This window comes from Erithacus rubecula, assembly GCF_903797595.1.
Source record: "Erithacus rubecula genome assembly, chromosome: Z".
Taxonomy (NCBI): Eukaryota; Metazoa; Chordata; class Aves; order Passeriformes; family Muscicapidae; genus Erithacus; species Erithacus rubecula.
The window spans coordinates 22,811,032-22,835,713 of NC_136661.1; the positions used below are offsets into that span (position 1 = coordinate 22,811,032).

General features: G+C 42.5%; 1 protein-coding gene across 2 annotated transcripts; it reads left to right on the forward strand.

Moving 5' to 3' along the window:
* Positions 1-8,189: 8,189 nt before the first annotated feature.
* Positions 8,190-10,626, forward strand: LOC306814304 (uncharacterized protein). Of its 2 annotated transcripts, none has more exons than XM_079330232.1 (2): positions 8,190-8,826; positions 8,956-10,626. In XM_079330232.1, the coding sequence occupies exons 1-2, from the start codon at positions 8,371-8,373 to the stop codon at positions 10,438-10,440; spliced, it is 1,941 nt and encodes a 646-aa protein (XP_079186358.1). In that variant the 5' UTR covers positions 8,190-8,370; the 3' UTR covers positions 10,441-10,626. The 2 variants fall into 2 exon arrangements, with proteins under 2 accessions (XP_079186358.1, XP_079186357.1); XM_079330231.1 differs by having other exon boundaries at positions 8,190-8,547; positions 8,638-10,626.
* The last annotated feature ends 14,056 nt before the right edge of the window (positions 10,627-24,682 follow it).

A 24,682-nucleotide genomic window follows, 5' to 3' on the forward strand; every position in this document is an offset into this window, starting at 1 on the left:
TATTAAGGTCTCCCCTGAGCCTCCTCTTCTCCAGGCTAAACATCCCCACCTCTCTCACCTGCTCCTCAGTCTCTTCCCCTTGTCTTCCTCTCATGAGGGAGTTGTAACTTCAGTGAGGACTCCCCTTGTCTTCTCCAGGCTGAACAGATCAAATGACCTCAGCCACTCCTCACACAGCTTCTCCTCCAGACCCTTTACCATCCTCATTGCCCTCCTTTGGGCACTCTCTGATGGTTTAATGCCTTTCTCACACTGAGGCACCCAAAGCTGCCCCAGCACTGGAGGTGAGGCTGCCCCAGTGCAGAGCAGAGCAGGACAATCCCCTCCCTTGCCCGGCTGGTGATGCTGTGCCTGATGCCCCAGGACAGGGCTGGCCCTGCTGGCTGCCAGGGCACTGCTGCCTGTGTTCACCTTGCCATGGACCCAGAGCCCCAGGGTCCATTTTGTGGCACATCTGGTCTGGCCTGGATAGTCTGGACCATGTGCTACCTTGGGAAGTCAGCGCAGAGTCCCAAAAGTGGTGAATAAAATGAAGGATGGGCATGATTTGGTGATCCAAAAAATAAAATAGTTTTTAGTATCAAAACAACAAACAGCATAAGCCAAGCTCAACTCAATGTGGGGATGCACCAGAAAAGGCAAGGGTCAGGGTAGGATGCATACTTACATAGGGTAGGTTTGGGGAGGAGTCTGAAAGGAAGGATCCAATGACAACTGTGGATTATTCCTTCAAGGAGGAGGCGCTATGTCCTGTGACAAACAACCCATTATATGCAGGAGACTCCCGGATAGCCATCCTTAGAACCCACTCTAATCCGAGTCCCAATCGTGTCAACCTTTTATGATTAACAACTTGTGTTGAGGATGGCAAAACCTATTGGCTATACAAAAATACAGGGAATTTTAAACAAAAATTGCTGGGAGAATGTCCTATCAAAGAGAAATGGATCTGCTGTGAAAAGAGACCTGTAAAACCAGGAGCTGATGGGGGAAGTTATAAGGTAGATATAATCTGAGAAAGGGAAGTAATGGGGATAATTTTAAAAGGACCCGAGATTCAAGGGATAGGAGGAAAGAACCTATTCTTAGACCTGGTGGAAAAGATAAGTCATGAATTTAACCTTACTAATTGCTGGATTTGTGATGACACCCTAATGGCAGAAATCTGGCCATGGGAAAGGACTTCTTTAAGCCCCCAGGACATCTTAAGGGTATTAGAGAAAGAAGAACCTGGACCAGATGAAAGACCGGAAGAAGAAATGTGGAAAAAGCAGAAGTAATCAGTAAAGAATGTATATAGAGGATATGTTCCAAACATATCACTTATGTATGTGAGCTACATTGTAAAAGGTATTATGTGTTTAATGATACCCACCAATGGTGAATCCCAAAGCCATCAAATTTATACTGGTCTAGGAAGCAAAAAGATTCATGATGATGCTCATTCATCGAGAGAGAAAAATTATATGAATGCATCCTAACCCTTCTTAGATAATCCCCAGGTCTCTAAATTTTGGAGTAAAGACAGTAATAATTTGGAGAAACAACCCCAATACTGGAGACCCCCAAAAGGTCTCTTTTGGATTTGTGGGAAAACTGCTTATTGACACTTCCAAGAAATTGGGCAGGTAGTTGCACATTGAGGATTATAAAGCCATCTTTTTTCTTCTATTCCCCTGAGTTGAGGGACAACATCTAGGAGTACCCCTCTATGATGAACTGACAAGAAAGAAAAGGGACCTACAAAGAGGGGGAACACAGAAGTGGGGGGGATGAGGAGAAAGGATCATAGTTACTTATGGTCCTGCCGCCTCAGCCCAAGAGGGGCTATAGAACCCCAATATATATGATAAAATAGAATCATTTGACTACAAGCACTGTTAGAAATTGTCTCAGACCAGTCCACCTTTGTTACGGACTTGCTCTTGGCCCAGTCTTGACAGATGAGAGCAATGATCTATCAAAACAGATTGGCATTGGATTATCTATTGGCTGAAGAATGGGGTGTATGTGGGAAATTTAACTCATCAGAATGTTGTGTGGCAATAGATGACCACAATGATATTATCAAAAATATAACTACCAATATTAGAAAACTGTTATTCAAAATCAGTTCATATTTTAAGGGTCTGCTGTCTGAGATCCATTGGCTGGTTCTTTTATTCAATATTTTTCAGGTCATGTGGAGTATACACTTTGATTTTGTTCCCAAAGGTCAGCTTGTAGCCTTCTTCTACTAAAGTCATGGTGGCTGCTACTGCCTGGAGTCAAGTTGGCCATCCTCTGACAACTGGGTCTAATAGTTTGGACACATAGGCTATTGGTTTCCAAACTCCACACCACTCCTGTGCAATAACTCCATAAGCTACTCCTTTTTCAACATTAACAAACAGTTCAAATAATCGATCCAAATCAGGTAAACACTGGAGCAGTCGTTAATTTTTCTTTCAGTTCAGTCAATTTTTTTTCATCACTTTCATTCCAAACTACTCGTTCATCTTTCATTAACTTGTCATATATAAATTAAACTAATTGCGTATGACCATCTATCCATAATTTACAGTAGCCAATTAACCCTAATAATTTCCTTACATTTCTTTTAGTTTTTGGTGCTGGCAATATCCCTTGTACTCTACTTGGATCTAACTTTTTATATCCTTTTCCAATTAGAGGTCCTAAATATTCCACTTCTGGTTCCACAAATTGTAATTTCTTTTTGGACACCTTTAGGTCCTTATCCACTAAGAAGTTTAATAATTTGTGGTCTTTTGGACATCATCTCTTAATTCTCCTGAGAGTAATGGATCATCCACATATTGCAGAACCTGGGTTTCTCCACTTGGTGCAAATTGCTTTATTAATTCTTCTAGGGCTTGGCTAAAAAAACTAGACTATTCTGTAAACCCTTGTGGTGACCTGGTCCGTTGTAGTTGTTGCTTTCTCCCAGTGTCTTCATCTTGCCATTCAAAGGCAAACCACCCTCTACTTTCCTTCTCCAAAGGGCAGCACCAAAAAGCATCTTTCAGATCAATTACACTGAACCATGTATGCTTTGATGATACTTTGCTCAACAGATTATATGGGTTAGCTACCACTGGACAACAAGTGCTGGTTTGTTTATTTACTTCCCTCAAGTATTGTACCAATCTATATGTACCATCTGGTTTCTTTACTGGCAATACTGGGGTGTTACGTGGAGACGCACATGGTTCTAGAATTACATTTTCAATTAAACTTTTAATTACTGGTGTTAACCCTTGTTTTCCCCCTGCAGAAATAGGGTATTGCCTGACACTTATTGGTAGTATATCGGGTTTCATTCTAATTTTTATGGGAGGAATATTCAACAATCCATGGCCTCCTTCTTCTGCCCACACTTTCACAATACCATTTTCATCTTCCTCTTTTAACATAATTTTAGCTACCATACGCCCTCTCCCTGGCACCACACCTATATTCAATTGAACTTGTAAGTCTTGGTGTAAAAGATGGCTATCTAGCCATGGCATGTACAATAGGTCTGCATATTCTTCTCTAAAGTTCTCTTTTACATACACCCTTTCTATAATAGATACATCAATGGGATTATTCCCAGCACCTCTTACTTTACATATGTGACACTCAATTTACACCCTTCCAGTATTTCTTTAACATTTGTTCTGTCTGCACCAGTGTCTACTAAAAATTCACAATCTTTGCTCTGAGGGCCAACATCTAAGTTTACCAAGGACTCATCCGGATGTTTAATTTTATCCCTCAGAGCATAGAGCTCCTGACACCCCTTCCCCTTTTAAAATCTTTTCCAAAGCATCCTGCTCTCTTTATTTTGCTTCACCCCATTCCCTTTTTCTACAATACCTCTTTATATTACCTTTTCCATTACAGTAGTAGCAAACCAAATCCATCCCTGATGTTTTCCTCCCTCTGTCTAGTTCCTTCTCTTCTCCTACTTTCCCTCTTTGTTCACTCCTTCCAGTCTCCCTTGGCTCACTTTTTCTAGCTCCTGTTAGTTCACTTCTTCCAGTTCTCATGCTCTTGCAACTGCCACCATGATCTTCGTCTTCGTCTTAGTCTTTTCTTCCTCTCTCCTTAGATATACCTTTTGTGCTTCTCTTAACAACTCATTTAAACCTTTTTCTTACCAATCATCCAACTTTTCTCATTTTCTCCTGGTATCCACCCAAGCTTTAGTTACAAATTGAATTTTCACTAACACTTGTCCTTCTGTACTTTCCAGGTCCACCCTAGAATACAATTGAAAGTTCCTTTTCAATCTTTTGAACCATGCGCTTGGTGACTCATCCTTCTCCTGTTGGCTGTCAGACACTAATTTGGCATTGTTGGCTCTTGGAACTGCATCCTGTATCCCTTTATGATTAAAGTTCCATAGTCCCTCAAATTTCTCCTCCCATCCTCTTCGTTTGGATCCCAGTTTGGTGTTTTTTTTGGTATCTTTTCTTCTTCCCTAAGACTAATTTGATTTTCTCTTTCCCACATTCTCATTGCAACAGCCTGAATTAATGGTATTTCCTCTGAAGGAAAAAGTATAGCCAAAATTGAATTTAGCTCCTCCTATGTATCTATACTAGGACCCTAGAATTGATCCAATTGTTGCAATATTCCTATCGGGTCCTCTAGCACACTTTTGATCTCCTTTTTAAAGCTTCTCACCTCAGAAGCAGTCAATGGTGCATTTACAAACCCTATGCCCCCCCAGCATCTCCCATGAGTATTTCCCTCAGAGGTAGCATTCATTCAGATTTTCCCTCCTGATCTTGGCATCTTTTTGTCTGATATCTAGTGTTATAGGTATGGCCATCCAGGCCACCGTTGTACCTAACATTTCCCCTTCAGCACATGGAGAAGCACTTTGGAAGGTTTTGGGGGCAGGGATGGGAATAGGAATACTTTGGGGTGTTAAGCAGGACCTTCTTGAAAAAGGTGCCCAGCCCAGGATCTGTAAGGCCAGCTAAAACCTCCCCCTCAATCTCAACACTGAGGGGGCCCTCGTATTGCTGGTGGCCTTCCTCCCAGGGTCATGAGCTGTAGGGTGCTAGCAAAGCCTGTGACTCACACAAGGCCTAGGCCTCCACACACCTGGAGCAACCTAAGCTGCTTAACAGTGCACGCAACTCACACAAGGCCTAGGGCTCTGCATACCCAGAGTAACCTAAGCTGCTTAGCCTGAATGAGGAGGGGCCTACCCCCTTTTGCTGTGCCCTGCACGCCCAGGGAGCTCTCTTTGTCCCCAGGAGCCGTCTCAAGCACTCACTAGGCCTTGTTAGGCCTCTCTCTTCTCCCTGTTCCCGGCCGGCCCCTCACGGGAGCCCCGAACCACAGTACCGAGGAGACCACACTCCCTTCGGGGGATCCGAACTGCCAGCCCCGTCTCACTCACACTGCATTCGCTCTCCTCCTACTCCTGCCACCAGCTATCCTCACCACTATCCCGGTGCTCCTCAGCATTGCTGCTCCCAGGCTGTCCTCTTGGGTCCAGCATAGCCAGCTGTCCCTCAGAGGCCCAATAGGGCGGGCAGCCGCCCCATCCTTGGTCCTCTTCCAGTTTGGCTGTCCCAGACGAGCCCCCAAACCGAAATAAGTGGGCCAGAATATTAGCTCATTTTTAATGCCTTTTTTTGAGGACAGCTTTGGGTTGGGAACTCGAGGGGTTGCACACACTGCCACTTGTTGCTGGCACTGGACAACACAGAGGAGGAGAAGAGGAGCTTTGTCCTCTGAGGCTTCTATTCTCACGAGAGTCCTTGCGAAGATGCTGCTAGCGCCTAGTCCAGGGGAGTCATGACAACCAGGTGCTGTCAGGTTATGGCAACTGGGCGAGAAAGGCTCTGGTTGAGGATTCTCTTTCCTCCACTGTTTTCCTCACCTGGGAATACCATTTTCAGTCTTTGATGTTATGTTGGCTCATTATTTCTAAGAGTTTTTACCATTAAATGGCACTCCCATGAGTCTCTGCTATCATATGCCATTTCAGGGGGGATAGCAGAATTGTGCATGGGTGCAAAATCGGATACTGGGATGGGGTGAGGACAAACAGCCAGGAATATTGGCACTTTACAAGGACACAAAACATCAATAACAAATAGTCAGCATCACACACCAACACAAACATCAACAATTCAGACATAACCAATAACTTATAACAACATAATGTATTTGTCCAGCTGTGAGCTGTATATCTTGCCTAGAAAGATCTTGTGAGAGCAGTATCAAAAGCTGTGCTGAAGTGCAAAAGGCTTAAAATAACATCCACTCACTTCCCTTGATCAACTAGGTGATCAAGGAGGTTACTGTGTCATGAAAGGAAGTTAGGTTTGACAAGCAGGACTTTCCCCACATGTAGCCATGCTGACTGTGACCAGTAACTGCATTGTATTTTTCCTTACTCCCCAGAAGAACCTTTTCTATGATTTTACCAGGCACTGAGAGGCCTGTAATTTCCAGACTCCTCCTTCTCACCCTTCTTGAAAATTAGGACCTCTCTGGATTCCCAAGACTGCTCAAAAGTCATCCAGAGAAGCTTTGCAATGACACCAGCCAGCACTCTGGGCATTCTCTGATGAATCCCTCAAGAGATGTGTAGGGATCCAGATGGAGCAGCAGATCCCAGACGTGTTCAGAGCCAAAGGGGAGCTGACCATTCTCACAGTTGTGGTCCTGCAGCTCAGGCCACTGAGACCCTTTTGGTTCATCATCCACAGGGAAGATGGAAAGACTGCAGTGAACACACCTGCCTTGTCTGTGTCCCTCTTGGTGAGCCACCACAATCTTCCTATTACAAAAAGTAGAAGCCCTTAAAAATGAGAGTTCAGTGGTTTAAAACTGAATTGCCACTTCTTCTTCAGGCTGAGATTAGGAACAGAAAACTGGAAGGGACAACTTCTGACATCTTCAACACTTATGTAATTATATTAACACACACAGGGGTGTGCAATGAAAATTGGGCCAGAGTTTTGTAAATAAAAAGTTGGGAATGCCACAAGGTAAAGAAAGGCTTTAAAAAATACTTCATAGATCCTTGGATTTTTATGATGTAGCTGAATGTTTTCTGAACCTTCCTTATTTAAGGTTGAAAGGCTCACTGCCAGTATGCAATGACTGAAGGGAATGTAAGTGGAATGGTGTCACAGCGGCCACTTCTGTCTCCTGGACAGTCCAAATGTCAGGAGGAGCCTCCATGAAAAATGCAAGTGATGACAGAATTGGCAAGGATGGCCCGATGACACATTTTGGTTCTATGAGCTTGAAGTGGAATGAAGCCCTCCAACATTTTGGCACTCAAGGCACAATTCCAAAAGGCTGCATCAGATGACTGATGCTGGTATGCAACTAGCATTCCTCAGAATGAAAAAGCACCATCCAAGAGTCTTTGTGGCCCTCAAGCCAAGACAAGGAAAAAGCAAGAGCTGGGCAAAACACATTCCGCAAGAAGCCATGCAGTTGTGCACATCTCTGTATTTTTTTCCACGGCAGACACTGTTGGCTTGCAAATATCACCAACTGCCTGTGGCATTTTTAGGAGCATCGAATCAAGTTAACCTGTATGAGGCAGTAACTACACTTGATACTCTGGTTGTCATCGAGATTGTTGCTTTGTGTGATCTCATGCAATCATCTGCATTGCCTCTGGTCAGAGACTTGCTGATAAGAAGCAGATTCCACCTATTTTTCCTGGTCAGTAACAAAACAGGAACTTTGTGGCTACAAGAAATGTAAAACTGGCCATGTTTGTGATGTCATGAGACAAAATTTCCTTGAACTCATGCCAATATTGGTAAATTGAACCATTTCAAAAGGAGTGGGAAATTTAGCCAGCCAGACCCAGGGAGTCCTGTAAATATGCTGCTTTTTTAAATACTGCGTTTCTCTGGTCAGCATCGCAGATCACCAAGTTCAGCCCAATGCAATTATCAGTCCAACCAGGGCATGCTAGTGCTCCTCAAAGGCTCAGTTCCCAACTTCATCACTTTCTCTAATCATCATACTAGATTTTAATTATTAAAAGCTGTGGTCTCTGAAATAACTTTTTCATCTCAGATGTGCTGCACTGCCCAGACCTGACAACACTGCCCAATGGCAAAGGTCTGGAGCTTGACCACCCCTGGCCCTCTGGGGAATACAACCCAGACTGGGCTCTCAGGCAGGGAGAGCAGCACCTGGCTTCCCCCTTGTGCCATGGCCCAGGCAGTGGCAGTTCACAACACCCAGCCAGCATCACAGAGATCTGCCCTGCCCTCGAGAGGGATGCCAGGACATGGCCCTTTGTGACAGTGACCTAGTGTGACAGTGGCTGTTTGTGATGCAGTGACCTAGAAGAGCACCTCGCTCAGGAAGCAGCAGCTGCCCAGGGCAATGCTAACAAGTCTGAGGCAGAGGATGCCAAAAACAGCCATGGAGAAGGAGGAGCAGCTGGCAGCATGGCTGGCACAGAACCTTGGCTTGGCTATATCATCATCCCTGATGAGGGATGCAGGAGCAGGGACAGGCCACCAGCAGCAATCAGTGCAGCAGGAGCCACCAGGGCTGTCAGTGTGCATTGAGTGCTACCAAAGCACTTCGTGGCTGTGGGGGCACAAGAAGCAGGGGCCCTTTGTGAGGGAGGTCATTGTGTCCTATAAGAGGAGGCCTCCCGAGGACCTGAATGGGAGCTGCCCAGCCAAAAGCTCATGCAGACAGGGCCTGCTCTGGAAAGCCACCCAGCCACAGCAGCAGGATGGCCTGCAGGACAGGGAGCTCCAGCAGCCAGAGGCCCAAGGACAGGGTTTCTCCCTGAGGTGCTTTGGGGGACTCGATGACACACCTGGACAGGTGAGTGCCAAGGATGGAATGGCATGGCGTGAGACAGGACTGGACAGGGGCATGAGCCTCTCATGGGTGGCTGGCTGTGCCACACCACAGGTGACAGGAAGATTCACAAAGGGTATCTTGGATAAGCAGGTGATACTGGAGCTGCTAGGAGCCCAAGTTCCAATCATCGAGCCAGTGGCCTTGGTCAGGGAACAGGAGTGTGAAAATGCCACTCATGCAGAGCTGTTTGAGGAAGAGGAATGGGCGGATGCCATCTACACAGAGCTCTCAGAAGAAGAGGCATGGGAAGATGCCATTGACACTGAGCTGTCAGAGGAGGAGGAATGGCAAGATGCAATAGACACAGAGCTGTCCCAAGGGACAGATGCTGTTGCATCACCTCCTGTGTGTTGGGTCCACTACTGGGCCGGTTCCTTGGACCTGGAGGGGAACACTGATCCCAGTGAGGGTCCCAGCTGCTGCAGCAGTGTGGGCAGAGAGGATGCAGGAGAGGCAGCTGACAAACTGCTGAGACCATCTCCTGCTCCAGTACATTCTGCAGATGCCCAGCAGGCTGATTCTGCACTGCTTGTAGCTTCTGAGGAAGAGGAGCACCACACACCTTTCAAACATGAGGGGGCAGACCCACCAGCTTCTTCTGCCCCTGTGGAGGCAGCAAGAGCAGCAGAGGCAGAGAACCAGACACCAGCTCCACATGGCCCCACAGCCCATGGCCCAGCTCAGCTGGACACAGCCCAGTCCATGGGGGCTGAGAGCCTAGACAAGACTGTGCTTGTGGTCCAGGGACTTGACAAGCCACCAAGAGAAATGTGGGGCCAGGAACAAAGCAAGGACAAGGTGACAGGAGCCACAGCCATGACAGAAGGGGCAGAGAATCTGGAAGCTGACCTGCACAGCCCTGCAACCGATGCTCCACTACTGCTGGACTCAGCTGATTACATCAGAACTGAGACTGTTAAGAGGGCCTGGCTTATGATCCAGGAACCTATCCATCAGCCAGAAGAAGAATGGCAGCAGGAAAGAAGCATGAATGATGTGACAGCAGCCACAGCCAGAGCAGACAGGCCGGAGAGCCAGGCAGACACCCCACACAGCCCCACAGTCAATACCCCACCTCTGCTGGACATGGCTGACTACACCAGGACTGAGGTTGTTAAGAAGGCCTGGCTTATGGTGCAGGAACCTGTCCAGGAGCCAGAAGAGAAGTGTGAGCAGGAAGGAAGCAGGGACAAGGTGACAACAGCAACAGCCAGAGCAGCAGGAGCAGAGGGCCCAGCACATGCCCTACACAGCCCCACAGTTGATAACCTGGCTCTGCTGGACATGGCCAACTGTGTCAGAACTGAGATTGTGGAGAAGGCCTATCGTGTGGTCCCTTTCAGGAGACCCTTCCAAGAGGTGAAGGAGCAGCAGGATCAGAAAAAAAGTCCAGTGGAAGCAATTGCCAGTCCTTCAGGATATGGTTACAACCTCCTTACTACTGTCCTCAACACCTCAGCTCTAGAGAGATGGATGAGCCGTGCTCTCAGCCTGTGGGTCAGGAGAGAGGCAGAAGCAGGAACCTACAGGCAATGTCACAGATCTGCTGGACACAGCTCAGGAGATCAGAAGTGATATATAGGCTATGCTTGTGGTCCAAGGATTCCAGCATGTGGAACAGCAAGATCTGTGGAACTATAGGACCAAAGCAGCAGGCAGAAAAACAGAGGGATCTGGAAAAGAGCCCAGATTAGGAGAGTTGCAGACCCATTTAGGATTTGATGTAGACAAATTTTGATGCTAATAAAAGTTGTTACTTTACCAATAGTGCATCTCTGCTTCTTTTTGCCTTCTCTGCCCCTTGTTGCCTTCACAGGTCCCCAGGATGCTGACGTGAGGTCTTTATGCTGCTCATCCTCAGGTCCTGTCAGATGAAGGAGCTGAGGTTCAATCCTAAAACTCAAAATGTCCTTCTTGGCTGGATTTAGGAGGAAGCAGAGGAGACATTACTTCCACTGCTAGCACTGAGATCCCACAGGACATGGCAGGCTGGAGCCAGCCTCCTAACAGCCCTTCTGTCTTGCCCAGCCCGTGAAGAGCATCTCTGCATAGGAATTCTTTGAAGATTTATCTCTACCTTCTTGGCAGTGAAAATCCAGAAACCTTTAAAAAAAGTCTCATCTCATCTTTGCAGCTCCTTGTGAGGGTAACAAGAGGCAGTGGGACCTTTGCTACTGAGCCATAATGGCTTGACTTACTTCAGAGCCTTTTGGTATCTGTGTATTTGAAGAACCCTTTTATTTTCCCCCACATTTCTGGTCAACTTCACTTCAAACTGAGCTTTGGCTGCAAAATTTTTCTCCCTACAGGCAGTCTTTCTGTGTTCTTCTGTGTGATGCTTCCTCTGTCCATAATCTTCCTTTTCCACCTTAATTCCAAGAGAAGGATCCTGTTCAGCCAAGCTGCCTTTTGCTTCATCTGCTTGATTTACAACACTTAGGATTTGCCTGCTCCTTTGGAAATCAGAACTACCTCCATCATAACATCTCTGTGGCTAAGAAGAATTATCATCTTTGTTCATTTTTTGAGAGACAAAACTGAAATGGGCCAAATTATTCAAAAAATGAAATGGGGAAAATCATCCAGATAACAATTTACAGGAAAAAAGAGAGCATTTTGAGAATGTCAGGCTTTTGAGAAGGTCCTGACATATTGAGCAGGCTGATGTCAGTTGAACACTAAATATTGAACTCATATAAAAAGCATTCCACATTTTCCTCATGCAGACAGCATCTCTGAAGATCTGTTGGAAGCAGAGGCCAGTTATTTCTAAGTGAAACATTCTCATATGTGTCTCCAGATTCTGCTAGAAACTGGGACAAGGTACATACCCAAAGAACCATCCCTGCAGTTTGGAACTTCATATCCAGTGGATATGAAGTGTGAGAAATTTCCTGGGGAAAATGGTGGAGCAAGCCTCCACTTCCTCTTAGGAAAATGTAGTTGCTCTTCTCCAGACTATGGCTATGTCCAAAAGAGAGAAAGCAAGAGGCCTCATAAGCTGCAACATGGAACAAGTATGGAGTGGGGTGTTTTCTTCTTTCTCTCAAAAAGGCTTCAAATGGTCTTGTTTTTATCCTACTGCAGAAAAGTAGTAAGTTGAAATATATAAAAATAAAAGGAGACAGCAAAACAATTTCCTTCCAAGCTTCAATTTAGAGGCTATTAAGAGAAGCCATTCTGACCTCACTGTTTAAATTTCATATTTGCTTGGCCAGATTCTGGTCTTTTGGATGGGAATTCCTTACCTGTGGAAGCAACAAACTGCAGAGCCTCTCCCCAGAAGTGGCAATGGCAGTATCACAAGATCCAGACCTTGAACAGGGTCAGTTCTCACAGCATACAATAAATTCTTCAAAAACACCCTTTTCTTGCAGTCTAACATTGTCTTCTACTTTCTAGGCCCTGTGGTAACCTTGTTGGAACTTACATTAGGCATCTTTATTTGAATTTTTTTTTATATGAAAGTGAAGTTCTTAAAGAAAAGTAATAATTGAAGTGAAAGTCACAAGTTTTGTGCTTTGAACACATCATTTCAGGATTTTGGCTATGTAACAGTTTCCACTGCACTTTTTTGATGATAAAATAACTCTTGCTACAGAATGGAAGTTGCCTAAAGTAAAATAAGTTATATTTGCATTATGTAAAGCGTTTTGTGATGTATATACGCACACTTTTATTAAAATGAAAGAAAAATCTCCTTTAGATCACATTTGGAAGTTTGGGTTAAGTGCCAAGCTTTGATTGAAGGGAAAACTTAATTTGAACACCTGAACCAACAATGGATATTTCAAAATCCATCCATACATATTGCATGGCTTTTATTTGAAAGTTCAGAAAATAATAGTGGTAAGAATTTAAGTACCATGTTAAATCTTCAGCCAGTCTTTTCACTCAATATATTTGTTAAAATAATGTGCTGAAGCAGCAGGAATTTATTATTGGGCTTTTCCACACAAGACACACCTTGGATTTTTCCATTCTAAATCTTTTAACAGATGCATAAAGTAGTAAAAGTCTTTATAGAAAAAGCTTCATGTATGATGTAAGTTCGAACAACAACGTAATAAAGATAAGAAATATCTACTCTTGACCTGTATCTTAATTAGTTTCAGACTTTTAGTCTAATATTTTAGGTGGTTTTGATATCAACAATTGTATAAATTGAAATCTGCAACAGACATTACACTATGGAGGGAAGTCAGTTATCATTAGCATATATTTGGAGTAAGTTTCTGGATTGAATTTTTTCAATTAGCTGAGTATAAGTATGACTTTTATATATTCAAAACACTAGTATACCAAGCATTTGTCTACCTAATTGTGATCTAACATCCCACTGTTGCTGACCTTGGATTTATTGACAGACTGAGTGGTGTCTGAGACACGGAAATCATTACTGTGTCACAACAAGTAACTAAAGTGCCTTTTGTGTCTGGATAGATGAAGTCAGATGATAATATAGAGAGCCTGCACACCTAACACTTTACCAGGACACACTGTGCTTTTAATTTCGAAAATGTAGGTGCAAAGCACTAGAACAAATTTAGAGGAATCAGACACACAGCAAATACACAGGTACAGGGGAGGTATAGCTTGCACTGTCACCACTGTCCCAGTGCAGCTGGCACAGGAGCTGCAGAGATGGGTTAGATCAGATTTCCTCTTTTCCCTGTTGGCTGCAGCACAGACATTGGTTTCTTGCTCATGGGCCCCTTGCATGCCACCTTCTTTACAAGAGACAAACCTGTCCTGATGACCACACATGCCATCTTTGACTTTACAAAGGATGGCACTGTATTACACAAAGAAACAGCTAAGCTGTCCTGAAATTACACTAGAATTTAAAAATGTAAGTTTTCTTGATTTTTCAATGTAAGAATTAATTTTCTTACCTTACTTATTTATAATCCTACCTTTCCTCTAGTAGCATCCTAACATTCATTCTTGGAAAACCACATGGAGAATATGTTATTAAGTGAATACCTACACAAATCAGCTTCCAGATTCAAATCTGGAAAAGGCAGATCCTTGTGAAGCTTGTGAGATTTCAGTTATAAGTCCTAGGTTTTAAGATATGTCTGATGGTGCTTTTTTCATCTCCCAAGGTGTGTAAAACACACTATGCAAGCTGTTTGTAAGGATACTGAAACAGAAGTCATTGAAATCACTGAAATCAAACAGCTGTTGAACCAGTAAAGCCAGAATTAACCCAAAGACCAAAAACCAGGTTTGCATTTTTTAGAGCCTCTCATGTTGCACATTAGCTGGGCTGTGTGAGGTAAGCCATGGTATTTAATCAGATTTCCAGCACAGCTTCTTGGGCAGTGAGTGAGCTCCTGACTGAGAAATTACATAAATAAATTAAACCTCTGTAATGTTTTGCATCTTACTGGAAAAGTCCTTTCTTGTGGACAGAATAAAATGAAACTTTTTATAAGGAAATAAGCGACATAGGCAGCAAAATATGTGAATTTCAGTAATTATGTCACTATCATAGTGTGCTTCTGGAAGTAAGTTAGATTTTTTTCTCCCAGCAGGCTACTTACTGCTGGGTAGAATCCACTGCCTGTGGGCAAACAGGAAAAATTCCTGTCAGCTCAGGGCCCAGTTTGCCATTTCATTTAACACACTATTTGGAAAAGAGAAACCAACAGTTAAGAAAGGCAGAACAATGCCTGCACTCAAACAAGATTAGCCTTGCTTATTTTTATGTTTTAAAGTTGTCAAAGAATCTGTGCTTCAGCAATTAAAGCTTTGGTAAGGACTTGCAGCTCAAAGGGTGTTTAGAAAATGGCTTGAAAAACTTCTGGAGTATTTTGCAGCAAGAATAATTATGCAGTGAGGTCAGCACATGGAAAAACAAAACAAAATTTTAGTTTCATAAGTGCTGCTAAAAACCCCCAACCTGTAAAGCTTGTATAAAGTTTCATAAATCACATAAATTTTGGTAACCATTAGAGCATCTATGCTATTGAGATTTGGTAGAACTGAGAGACCAGATTATGTTTTCTTAGGCTGCTCAGTGATGAATTGGATTCTGATCAACAGGAGAGAGACAGGATACTCTAGAATGCAGCTGACTACATTCAAAATTTCTGAAAATCTGAAAATGTGATCAGTGAAAATATTGACTTGATTTAGCATCTTAGAAGAACATTTGAAGGAGAAATGGAAGATAAGGTCTCATTAGATAATACCAGAGCTGAAACTCTTGGCAGGAAGATGGTTCTGTTCATAACAGATACTGGAACTATATATGTGAGAAATGGCACCTCTTCATTGGATTTGTATTTGAATATCAAAGTGTTTCATCTTTATGGGGGTGAATTAGTAGATCTGTAAATACATGTTTTATAATATATGTCCTCTGTCCCAGACATGGCACATAGGTAGCAAGTCAAATTGGCCACCTTCAAAGAACCTGGCAACCAGAAAATAAACACTGAACAGGGGGCCAGAATGTCTAGAAGAAAGCACAGCTACTTGATTATATCATCTGGGCAGATTTAACCCCTAAAATACGATCATTTCCTGGCCAAGCACAGGTCAAAGAGGGTGATAGTCAAAGAGGGTGATACTTAGCGGGGTTGTGCTCACTCCTGTCACATCTTCCAGCCCCTGTTCAAGACGCTTGAGAATGTGTGGTGTCTGCACTCACACTGGCCCCAGTGAACTGCTTCTTCCTTTCTCAGAAGCTGCACAAATTTGGCCTTTTCTTAAAATTGCTCCCAAGCTAGAAGCCCACATCCTAGTTTCAAGAAACATGATTTGCTGCTTAGGAATGTAAATCACTTTGCATCCTGGTCTTTGAGAAACGTGAGTCAGCCCATGGAGTGGGAGAATGATCCTCCTTGTTCTGCCCCATCCTGCGGGTCACGGGGTGGGTGACCTCCACACCCACGAGCTGAAAGCTCCTGGCAGAGGAGCAGCAGGACACCAGGGCAGGTCATTGTGAGCTGAATGTGTTTCATTATCGTGGTGAGGGCATGCACTCCAGCAGGCTGCAGCAGGGAGAAGGTGGATGATGAGATGGCAGACAGAGGACTTTTGAGGGCTCTCTTCAGGGCTTTTTCCTTCCCCTTTATTTCGTGTACATAGGCACTAAATATGCAGAGGCCTGGCTTGCTGGAAACTCCTGGAGTAGGCAGCAGCATTGCACAAGAGAGGGAAACAGGCTCTCCTGAAATATTTTTTAAATGTTTTGTCAAAGGTTTTAATCTGCCAGTATGAACAGATTATCACAGCTTTGAAACAAAGAACACATCAGAGGTTAGGGCAGCTACCAGCAAAGTACCACAGCAGGAAAGGATGGCGTTGCTCTGAATCCACAGGAATGCCCTACAGCCCCTGTGGATCAGCAAGAGCTGAAGCAAACCAGGCAGTGCTTCCTAATCTTCTCCCCCAGGCACACATTGCTCTGCTATGACTGTGAGGTCTTTGAAGTAGAATCTCTACGGGGACAGCATATCTAGGAGCAGCAGAATATTTCACAAAGCTGTTGAGAATCACTTTATGTGATTCAAACTGCTGAAACAAAATTTTAATGTTCATAATCAGTGAAAATTATATTGATTTAAATAATTGCCCCTCAGCTCTGAGGGAAACCTTAAGTAAACAACAGAGTTATCAACAGTTATCACAAAACAAAATTCACATTCTCACTTTGCCCTTTCATAAGTTTGAGGATTGCCAAAGGATTTATTTATTTTTAACTAGATGCCTTACTGATTTCAATATATGCAGAGTTATGCAGATGAACAAAGGAAAACAATTGAATAATGTGTTGAAACATATTTGACTATGTACAACTCTACTATCGTACTTTAGCATAACTACCATCCAGCAATATCAGAGTCTTCAATGAGGACAGTAAATAGTAGTCAGCTGCTTAGAGCCCAAAATCTAATACACATGTTTATGAATAAACTGAAGTAGACTAATTATCAAGACAATTATCATGACTACTAATATGCTTAACTGTTAAATGTGATTGTGAAATTTTGCCAAAAGACTACAAGGAATTTCAAGTAAATTCAAGTCCATTAGAGCAAAATCAGATGTAATTTCATATTCAGATCTCTTAGAATAAAGAAAAAAACTCAAATTCTTAAATAGATAGAGTGGCAATTGCTTAAAATCTCAACATTGCTATTATTAAATAACTAGAAATAACTTTTAGGGCTCCTCCAAGGAAATCCTGTCCTAAGGCTAATGCTAGGAATACAAATATAATGTCATCTAACAATTGCTGCTCAAGGCTATGGAGTACTTCTGTTTACCACTGTAGCAGAACAGTTTCTCATTATAAAAGTTCAATTAATGTAATTTCATCCAAAGAGACCAGTACAATAACATTACAAAATAGGAGAGAAGGAGCATTGCTCACACTGGATTTATTGCACACACAGGTCCTGGCAAAGGTTGGAATTTAATCTTATCTTTATTATAAAAAGCTAAGCTTTTCCCATCAGGAATACATAAGTATTTATTTTGAAACTCGGGGGATCCCTTGTGGAATCTGAAGTAAGAAGCATTGATCTATCTGATTTCTGTGATGCTGGGCCAGCTGGGTGGGCTCCATTACCAAACCAGCTCCCCGAGCGTCCGTGGGGGGCTGGTCAGAAGATGAGTTCTTGGAGAAGGAAAGGTTCCTGATCACTCTGATGTTTGAAAAAGTTAGTACTTTTCCAGAATTTCTGACAACTTAAAGGACTCTTAGGAGAATTATAATCTTTAGATGGGGAGTTCATCCTTTTCTTCACATCCTGCTTGAGAAGAAATTTTGCTGTGAGTGGATGTCAAACTGTCCAAGCCAAGCTCAGGCCTTTACCATTTCTCTGATTCCATTTTTTTGTTTTTGAATCTGAAGGAAATCAGAAGGGATTGTTTGAGAGAATGTACTGTTGCAGCTGCTGCCCAGGAGCAGACTTCTTCAAACACAGGAAGACTGTATTCCTCTTTTGTTAAACAAGCCTCATGTTCATTTTGACCATAACCATAAATTGTATGCCTTAAGTAGAAAATTTCATTTGAAGGATTTAACAGCCTAGAGAAGTTGAAATATAGGTTACTAACAGTATGGTCTCTGACTGGCAGCACCTCCTGTGGTTACTTCTCTCAAGACAGAAAATAGGTACTTCGATTTTATTATTATTATTATTTGTTTTGTTTTGTTTTTGTTGTTGTTGTTGTTGCTATGTTGTTTTTACATTACTGCCTGAATAGGGACTCCCAAGCACAAGAAATATCCTATAGAGGCAATAAGTGCAAAAAGAAAAAAAATTTAGTTGTGCATTCATTTGGAGTTTCAAGCTTTCTGGCAAGAAATAACAGATTTGCAGTGTTTTAGAGTAATTGGTAACTTGTAGAAAATGTCTGTTTCTGAATAAGAATTTCTTAGTTTGAATTACTTATTTAGGAACACTTCTATATATTCACTCCTTTCAAGTTTGTAGGAAACTTTGCAAACCATAAACATGGCATCAAATTTTGTGATTTCTAAGTAAGAAAGGATTTTCAAATGCTAAGCTTCAGTATTTCAGCAATAGCAATAAGCTCTTGATTGCAGACTTCCTAAGAGAATCATAAATATTTTTGTCAGTGTGCAGTTCTACCATTTGCTAAATGATGCTACGTTTGTGGTAGTATCAAAAGCCCAAATCATAGTATCTTGCCAGGAAGCTTTCAAGCAGCTCTTGGACTGCACTAAGGTTTCTGTTTGGTGTCAAGCAAACATAATATCAATATTTTCCCTGTTGACTGCTATTTACTGACATTATTTTTTGGATGGCACAACAAAAGATACAACTTACAGAACGTACTATTACGAAAGAAAGCAGAAACAAATGGAATTATTGTTTATTTGGTAGTTAAAATTATTTTATGCCTAAAGCAAGAGAGGACATCCCTGTGCACAAAACAGGAAACAAATTCCTGGGGAGAGGAAGCAGCCACAGAAGCCCAGCAAGGATTTACTGCAACTTTAATTCCCTGTGTATGCTCTGAGCATGTCTGTACAGCTATGACTAAAAAGCAGGATGTGATCCTGGCAGAAATTTTTTGTATGTTGAGTTTTTAATTTGAAGATGCAAATTTAAAGAAAGGTATGCATTTAAAGAAATGTGAGAACATTTATGCATGTGATGCTGCAGAATTACACATTAGTTGGCTGATACATATCCTCCATAACCCCCTCCTTTATATATAACCCCAAAATATTGAAAGGTTGATACATTTAACTAATTCCCATCAGCTGTTAATCTCTATGAGAAATATGTCATAAAACTCACTGATTTATAGGCACAACTCTTCTTTCTCAAATCAAAATTAGCCATGAACTTGAGTTTAAATATTTGATTTCAGATTTGGTTTTGTTTATCCTACTCATTATTTTCTACACAACAAATTTTCTATTTATTAATGAAGTGTGCAGTGGAAAAGATTAGAAGTGTACAATAAAGTGCGAGAACTAATAATTAATAATAATTTTAATAAAAATATTGCTTGTCCATCATTTCTTTTTCAGGAGACAAACTGAAAGACATAAAATTAATCCTCTCTGCCAAAATTAAGCAACAAAACTTCCAAAGGGAATTTTCAGTGAAAGCATATCCAAGCAGAAAAGTTGACTGTTTTTGTGATTCTCTAACCATCTGTGAAGCTGTCATATAAAGTTTTATGGCCCTTTTTCTGAGATATTATAATTCTCTCATAAGTGCATTGGAGATAATCCAAACTCTTTAAAATATTTTCTAGGTACCATGAACATCAGTGCCCTCTGTGCTGGCATGAGTTGTGTAGAAATACAGCTGATACTTTCCCTCTGTTTAGACAAAAAGAGAGTTCTTTCTTCACATGTAAATGGGACTCATTTGAGTACTGTGTGTAATTTTTAAATCATCTTAATAAGGGTAATTAGTTCCTTTGTGAAAATCTGACATCCATGTTCTGAAGTAGAATTGTAGAACCTCTTGCAGTCTGTCTAATCAGTGGCCATTTAAAGACCTTCTACATCTCATTTCTTTGCCCCTAGACAGGGCTAGATCATGAAAAAACTAGCCAAGAGCAAGGAAAAGATCTTTAATTGGCCATTGCCCTCTACAGATGAGATCACCAAGGCCATGAGCTTACTCAGTAACCACCAGCAAAAAGTTTTGGTAAGAAGTCAAGCCATAACCACATTCCAGGCTGTCTGTAGCCCCAATAACATATCCACAGTGCTCAAGACACATCATTCTTTAAAAGAGAATTACTTTCTAGGGGGAGGGTAAACAAAGGTATGGTCTTCAAAGAAAAACAATTTGCTTCATAAACATTTTGGAGCCTTAAAAGAAGACTGGCCTACAGCCTCTGGGCAGCAGGCTGACTAGCTACTGTAAGCCAGCAAAACAGCCAAAATGCATTTCGCTGAAAGTAAACAAAACCACAAACCTAAGCATTCAAAATAAATTTTGGGAACAGAAAATAAACTTTTGCCAACAATACGGTGTCTATTTCAATGAAAGAATTGGGCTGCTTTATTATTTTAAGGAACAAGTTTTCATGATGCACAGTGATATATTCCAAATACTGCAGTAAGCTTTGTTTCAATTAGAAGCTCTGAAATTCTCTCTCCTGAAGGGAAAAACAAAGGTCACTTTATGCTTCAGCAGAGGTGAGGAGCAGAGGAAGAGTTTCTGTCCCAGGGAATTTGCTCTTTTTTGTCCTGGAATGTACAGCCTGTGTGACTAACCTTCCTTTGATTCTGAAATATCTAAGTGACTTGAATGGAAAAGCTCTTCTTTCCTCCATGGACTGTCCTGATACCATTTCCTTATGTATGGTCTTCAAATTTTCCATGCAATTCCTAGAAATCTCCCAGAAAGCTCCCTGCAGTATGCTTCTCGTTAAGGAGCTTCTCCTCTCCAGGTGCAACACAACTGCCTTAACCACCCAGCCTGAAAACATTAAAGTCCCTCTTCCACACTCACTTCTTTCCCTGTTTTCCTCCTCTTGCAGGCACAGCTGCAGTGCAGCCTGCCCAGAGCTGAATTGAAGTACCCCAACAGGCTGACCCTCTGCAGATGGCATGAAAAGACTTCTACTGTGAAAATGGAGAGCAACTTCAATTCTTTAAAAGTGGGAAGTGTAAAGTTCCCTGTAACTCCTGTTCCTCTAGCATCAAACCCAATAGAACCAATGGCTCTGGAGCAGATGGCTGAAGTCAAAAGCAGACTGCACCCAGTGGACATGGAGCTATGGCCAATATTCTACCATATTCCCATTCTTTTCCCAACCTGTTCAGCCCTCATGTTAGCCTAAGAAATGTGCTTACCTATTCCTCTTCTTCCTCTTCATTCCCAGGGAAATGTGCAGCAGTGATTACTTCCAAGCAAACTTTCAGGTTCAAAATGAGGAAAAGAACAACAGAAAAGTAGATTCCACAACAGATTAATCTTGGAAACAATTGCTTAGAAGTGTTATGAAATACTTCTGTTTAACCTGCATTTTTGTTAGAAATAAAAAAATGGAAAGAAAAAAAAATGAAAGCTGTGGTCTCCCCTTCTCCACAGGTCCTTATCCACTACTTTTGAATTGGGCTGACATCTCTTCAGCAGTTTTACAAAATTCTTGTTGGTTTGAGTCTATCCATTTTCCTCCATTGCCCCACAGCAAGATTTTCTTGCTTTTCTGAAGAAAACTATGAAGTACCCATTTGTGCAATATATGCAGAAAGTTAAAAAATAATAATAATAAAAAAAGACCCACGGGAGGCCTCACAGCAAGGTTTCACTGATGACTTTTCCACAGAAAAATGCTGGCCAGTCATTCTGCATCTTGTGGTTCCATCCAGGGGTGCTGAGACCTGCAAAGACAATTCTGGAATTTTAGTGCCCATATCCAGCCATGCTTGAGTGTTTCCTCATTACAGCTCCAACCTCTGTGGTGCTGATCACCTCACCACCAACAAACCACAACTCCTACACCTCACAGCACATGGGACAAGCAGAGCAGATTCATAACCATTTTCCCTCCATGCTCTTCCTTTTGGCTCTTTGGTGACTATTAAGGAGGTGAAAGAAAAGGTGAGCATCTCATTGAATGTGGTGGATTACTACTCAAATGAGAGGACTTTTTGTTTTGTTGAGTTTTTAAAACGTGATCAGCACTGGTGGTATCTGGGAAAGGACTGAGAGGCAAAATGTAATTTGAGCAAAAAAAAAAAAAGTCTTGTTTACAAAAACCCAACAAACCAAACCAAAACAAGCAAACAACTAAAAACAAACCTAAACAAAACAAAAAAAGCCCCACACAAAAAAATTAATAGAATTGTCACAATAGCACAGTGAAGCAGAATTGTAAGTTAAACATTTGTGGGTTCTTCCTCAGGCTGGTCACAGTTGAATACAATAAACATGGTTTAGTCAATATCACAAACAAATTCAGGGGTTTGTTGCCATGGTTTCAGCATGGTGTAATTTCTGTACAGGATGATTGGACAAAGAGAGGCATTGCCTTTCTTCCCAATCAGTATGAAAAGTAAGAAAATTATAGTGAGAGGCAGAGATTTATAACTAATAAAGTATATGTGCACATTCATCCCTTTTCTTCTCTGAGGGACGTCATAGTGATTTTATGGTACTGCTAAGGAGAATCTTTGGCTTGGATTGATTTAGAAACACAAATTCTTTGCATATCATAGTCATTAAATAGCCTAGTTTAGAATTACACAATGTTAACCCTGACCTACATGTATTGGAAACAATTATCCTTTGATATTAAGAGATATTTCATTCAATAACCAAAGAAAACCATTTTTCACCCTGGACTCACACTTAAAAAAAAAAAAAGAACAAAAATATATTTTCCAAGCCTGTCCAAATGCTAAATGCAAAAATTAACATTTACACTAGAAGCAATTTGTCTAAACTGATGCAACATCTTTTCTTATATTAAATTTGGAGTTATTTCAACAATTGCTGGAGAAAAACAGCAAGCCTTGGAGCTCAGAGCGCTTCAGGGCTGCTGGGCAAGTTTCACCATCCCACTGCTGTGCATGGAGAGTGTTGTGTCATCAGAGTGAGGCACAGCTGCAATGTTGGAGGGCTGAGTACGTAGATTTGGGTTTGGCTGCAGTCCCTTCTGCCCCCAGCACGGCACAGATGTGCACCCTTTTCCCCTTGTAGTAAATGCTTGAGCCACTGCCAGCAGCAGGGAGTTCCCCTTCTCGAGGGGAATTTGTTCAGTGTCTCTCTGGCCTAGTTAACAGAGGGACCAAGAAGTCCAGGGTTTAAGCATTTCTGTGAAGAGATTATCACTACAAGAGCTTGTTTGCAGAAACAGAAGTTTAAAAAGTTTCAAGAAGTTTCATTTTTAAGCAATAAGTCAAATGTCGAATGATGGAAAGAGCTGCTACTTGTGTTGTTCCAAAATTTGCTTATTCACATCCTCATGCAAAATGCCCATACCACATCTCATGGGTATTTTAAAATGAATGGGTTTTTTGCCCATCAACCAACAGTGATAAAAGTTTCCTATGATTTCAGTATGTAATAGGAGCATGACACACAGGGTTCCTGGTAAGAAGCCGTGTTCTGGTCTCCAGCCCAAACCACAGGATGTCTTTCTGGGCTAAGGACGTCACTGCATGGCAGGTGTCACCCACTGGGGCTGGTAGGGCAAGAGGCTGAGGGGTCAGCCCTGGCTGGGGACACAGAAACCCTGCAGGATGGCTGCTGAGCCAAGTTTGTACAGCCAGGAGCCAGAAAGGATTTCAGCCTAGATTAGAGGATGTCTTTTAGCCTGTGCAGGAGTGTTTCTTGTCCTTTTGAAAAGAATGGTTGAATTGGAGAACAGACACAGGGGAGGAAAATGAGCTGTGGTATACTGCAGAGACACTGAGGGAAAAGTTTCTGAGATAGAAGGGAAATGAGTTGTGTAGAGAGGGAAGAGTCAGAGTGAAAGAGTAAATTGGTGAACTAATCACATGTGCAGCAAGAGTCAGAGAAACAACACTGCCTGCTCTTTGGATTTCACACCACAGCTTGCACAGCTCCCTCTAAATATGAGGTAGCCACAGCAAATAAAACATCAGGAGTAAAAGATCCCACTGCAGAGATATTTTACCATCTCCATTCGAGATTAACTTCTTGGTATGTTTTTTTTTCTTTTAAAATGACATTTTTTTCTAGTTTACAACTCATCAATTTTGCCTGGAAGCTGCAGGGAAAAGCAAGAGAGACTTGGCAAGGAATGTCACAGTTGCAAAGCTTCTCCACGTTTCCTGAGCAGAGCTGTGCTCCTCTGCATTCACTGCCCCCATGGTGCTTCTGCAGCCCACAGCTGATGAATTTGGGCTTGTTCTGAGGGGGTTTTGGGGCACGTACAAGATCTCCCACAGAAGACAAAGAAGTCCTCCACAAATCTGAGTTACAATATGATTCCTTCCCACAGGCTGCAGGTCTCCATGAACTGCTCCAGTCTGGTCCCCTCTGCAGGGAACATCCTTCAGGAACATGGTGCTCCAGTCTGGGTCCCTTCTGCAGGGAACATCCTTCAGGAACAGGGTGCTCCAGTCTGGATCCCCCACAGGGTCACGAGTTCTATCAGCAATCCTGCTCCAGCATGGGATTCTCTACACAGGTCCTGCCAGGAGGGCTTCCCGTGGGGTCACAGGCTCCTTTGTGCACCCACCTGCTCTGTGTGGCTCCTCCAGGGGCTGCAGGTGGATCTGCTCCCCCAGAGCTCCCTGGGCTGTGGGGGCACAGCTCCTCACCAGGGGCTGCACCAGGGGCTGCAGGGGAATCTGCCCTGGCAGCTGGAGCAGCTCCTGCCC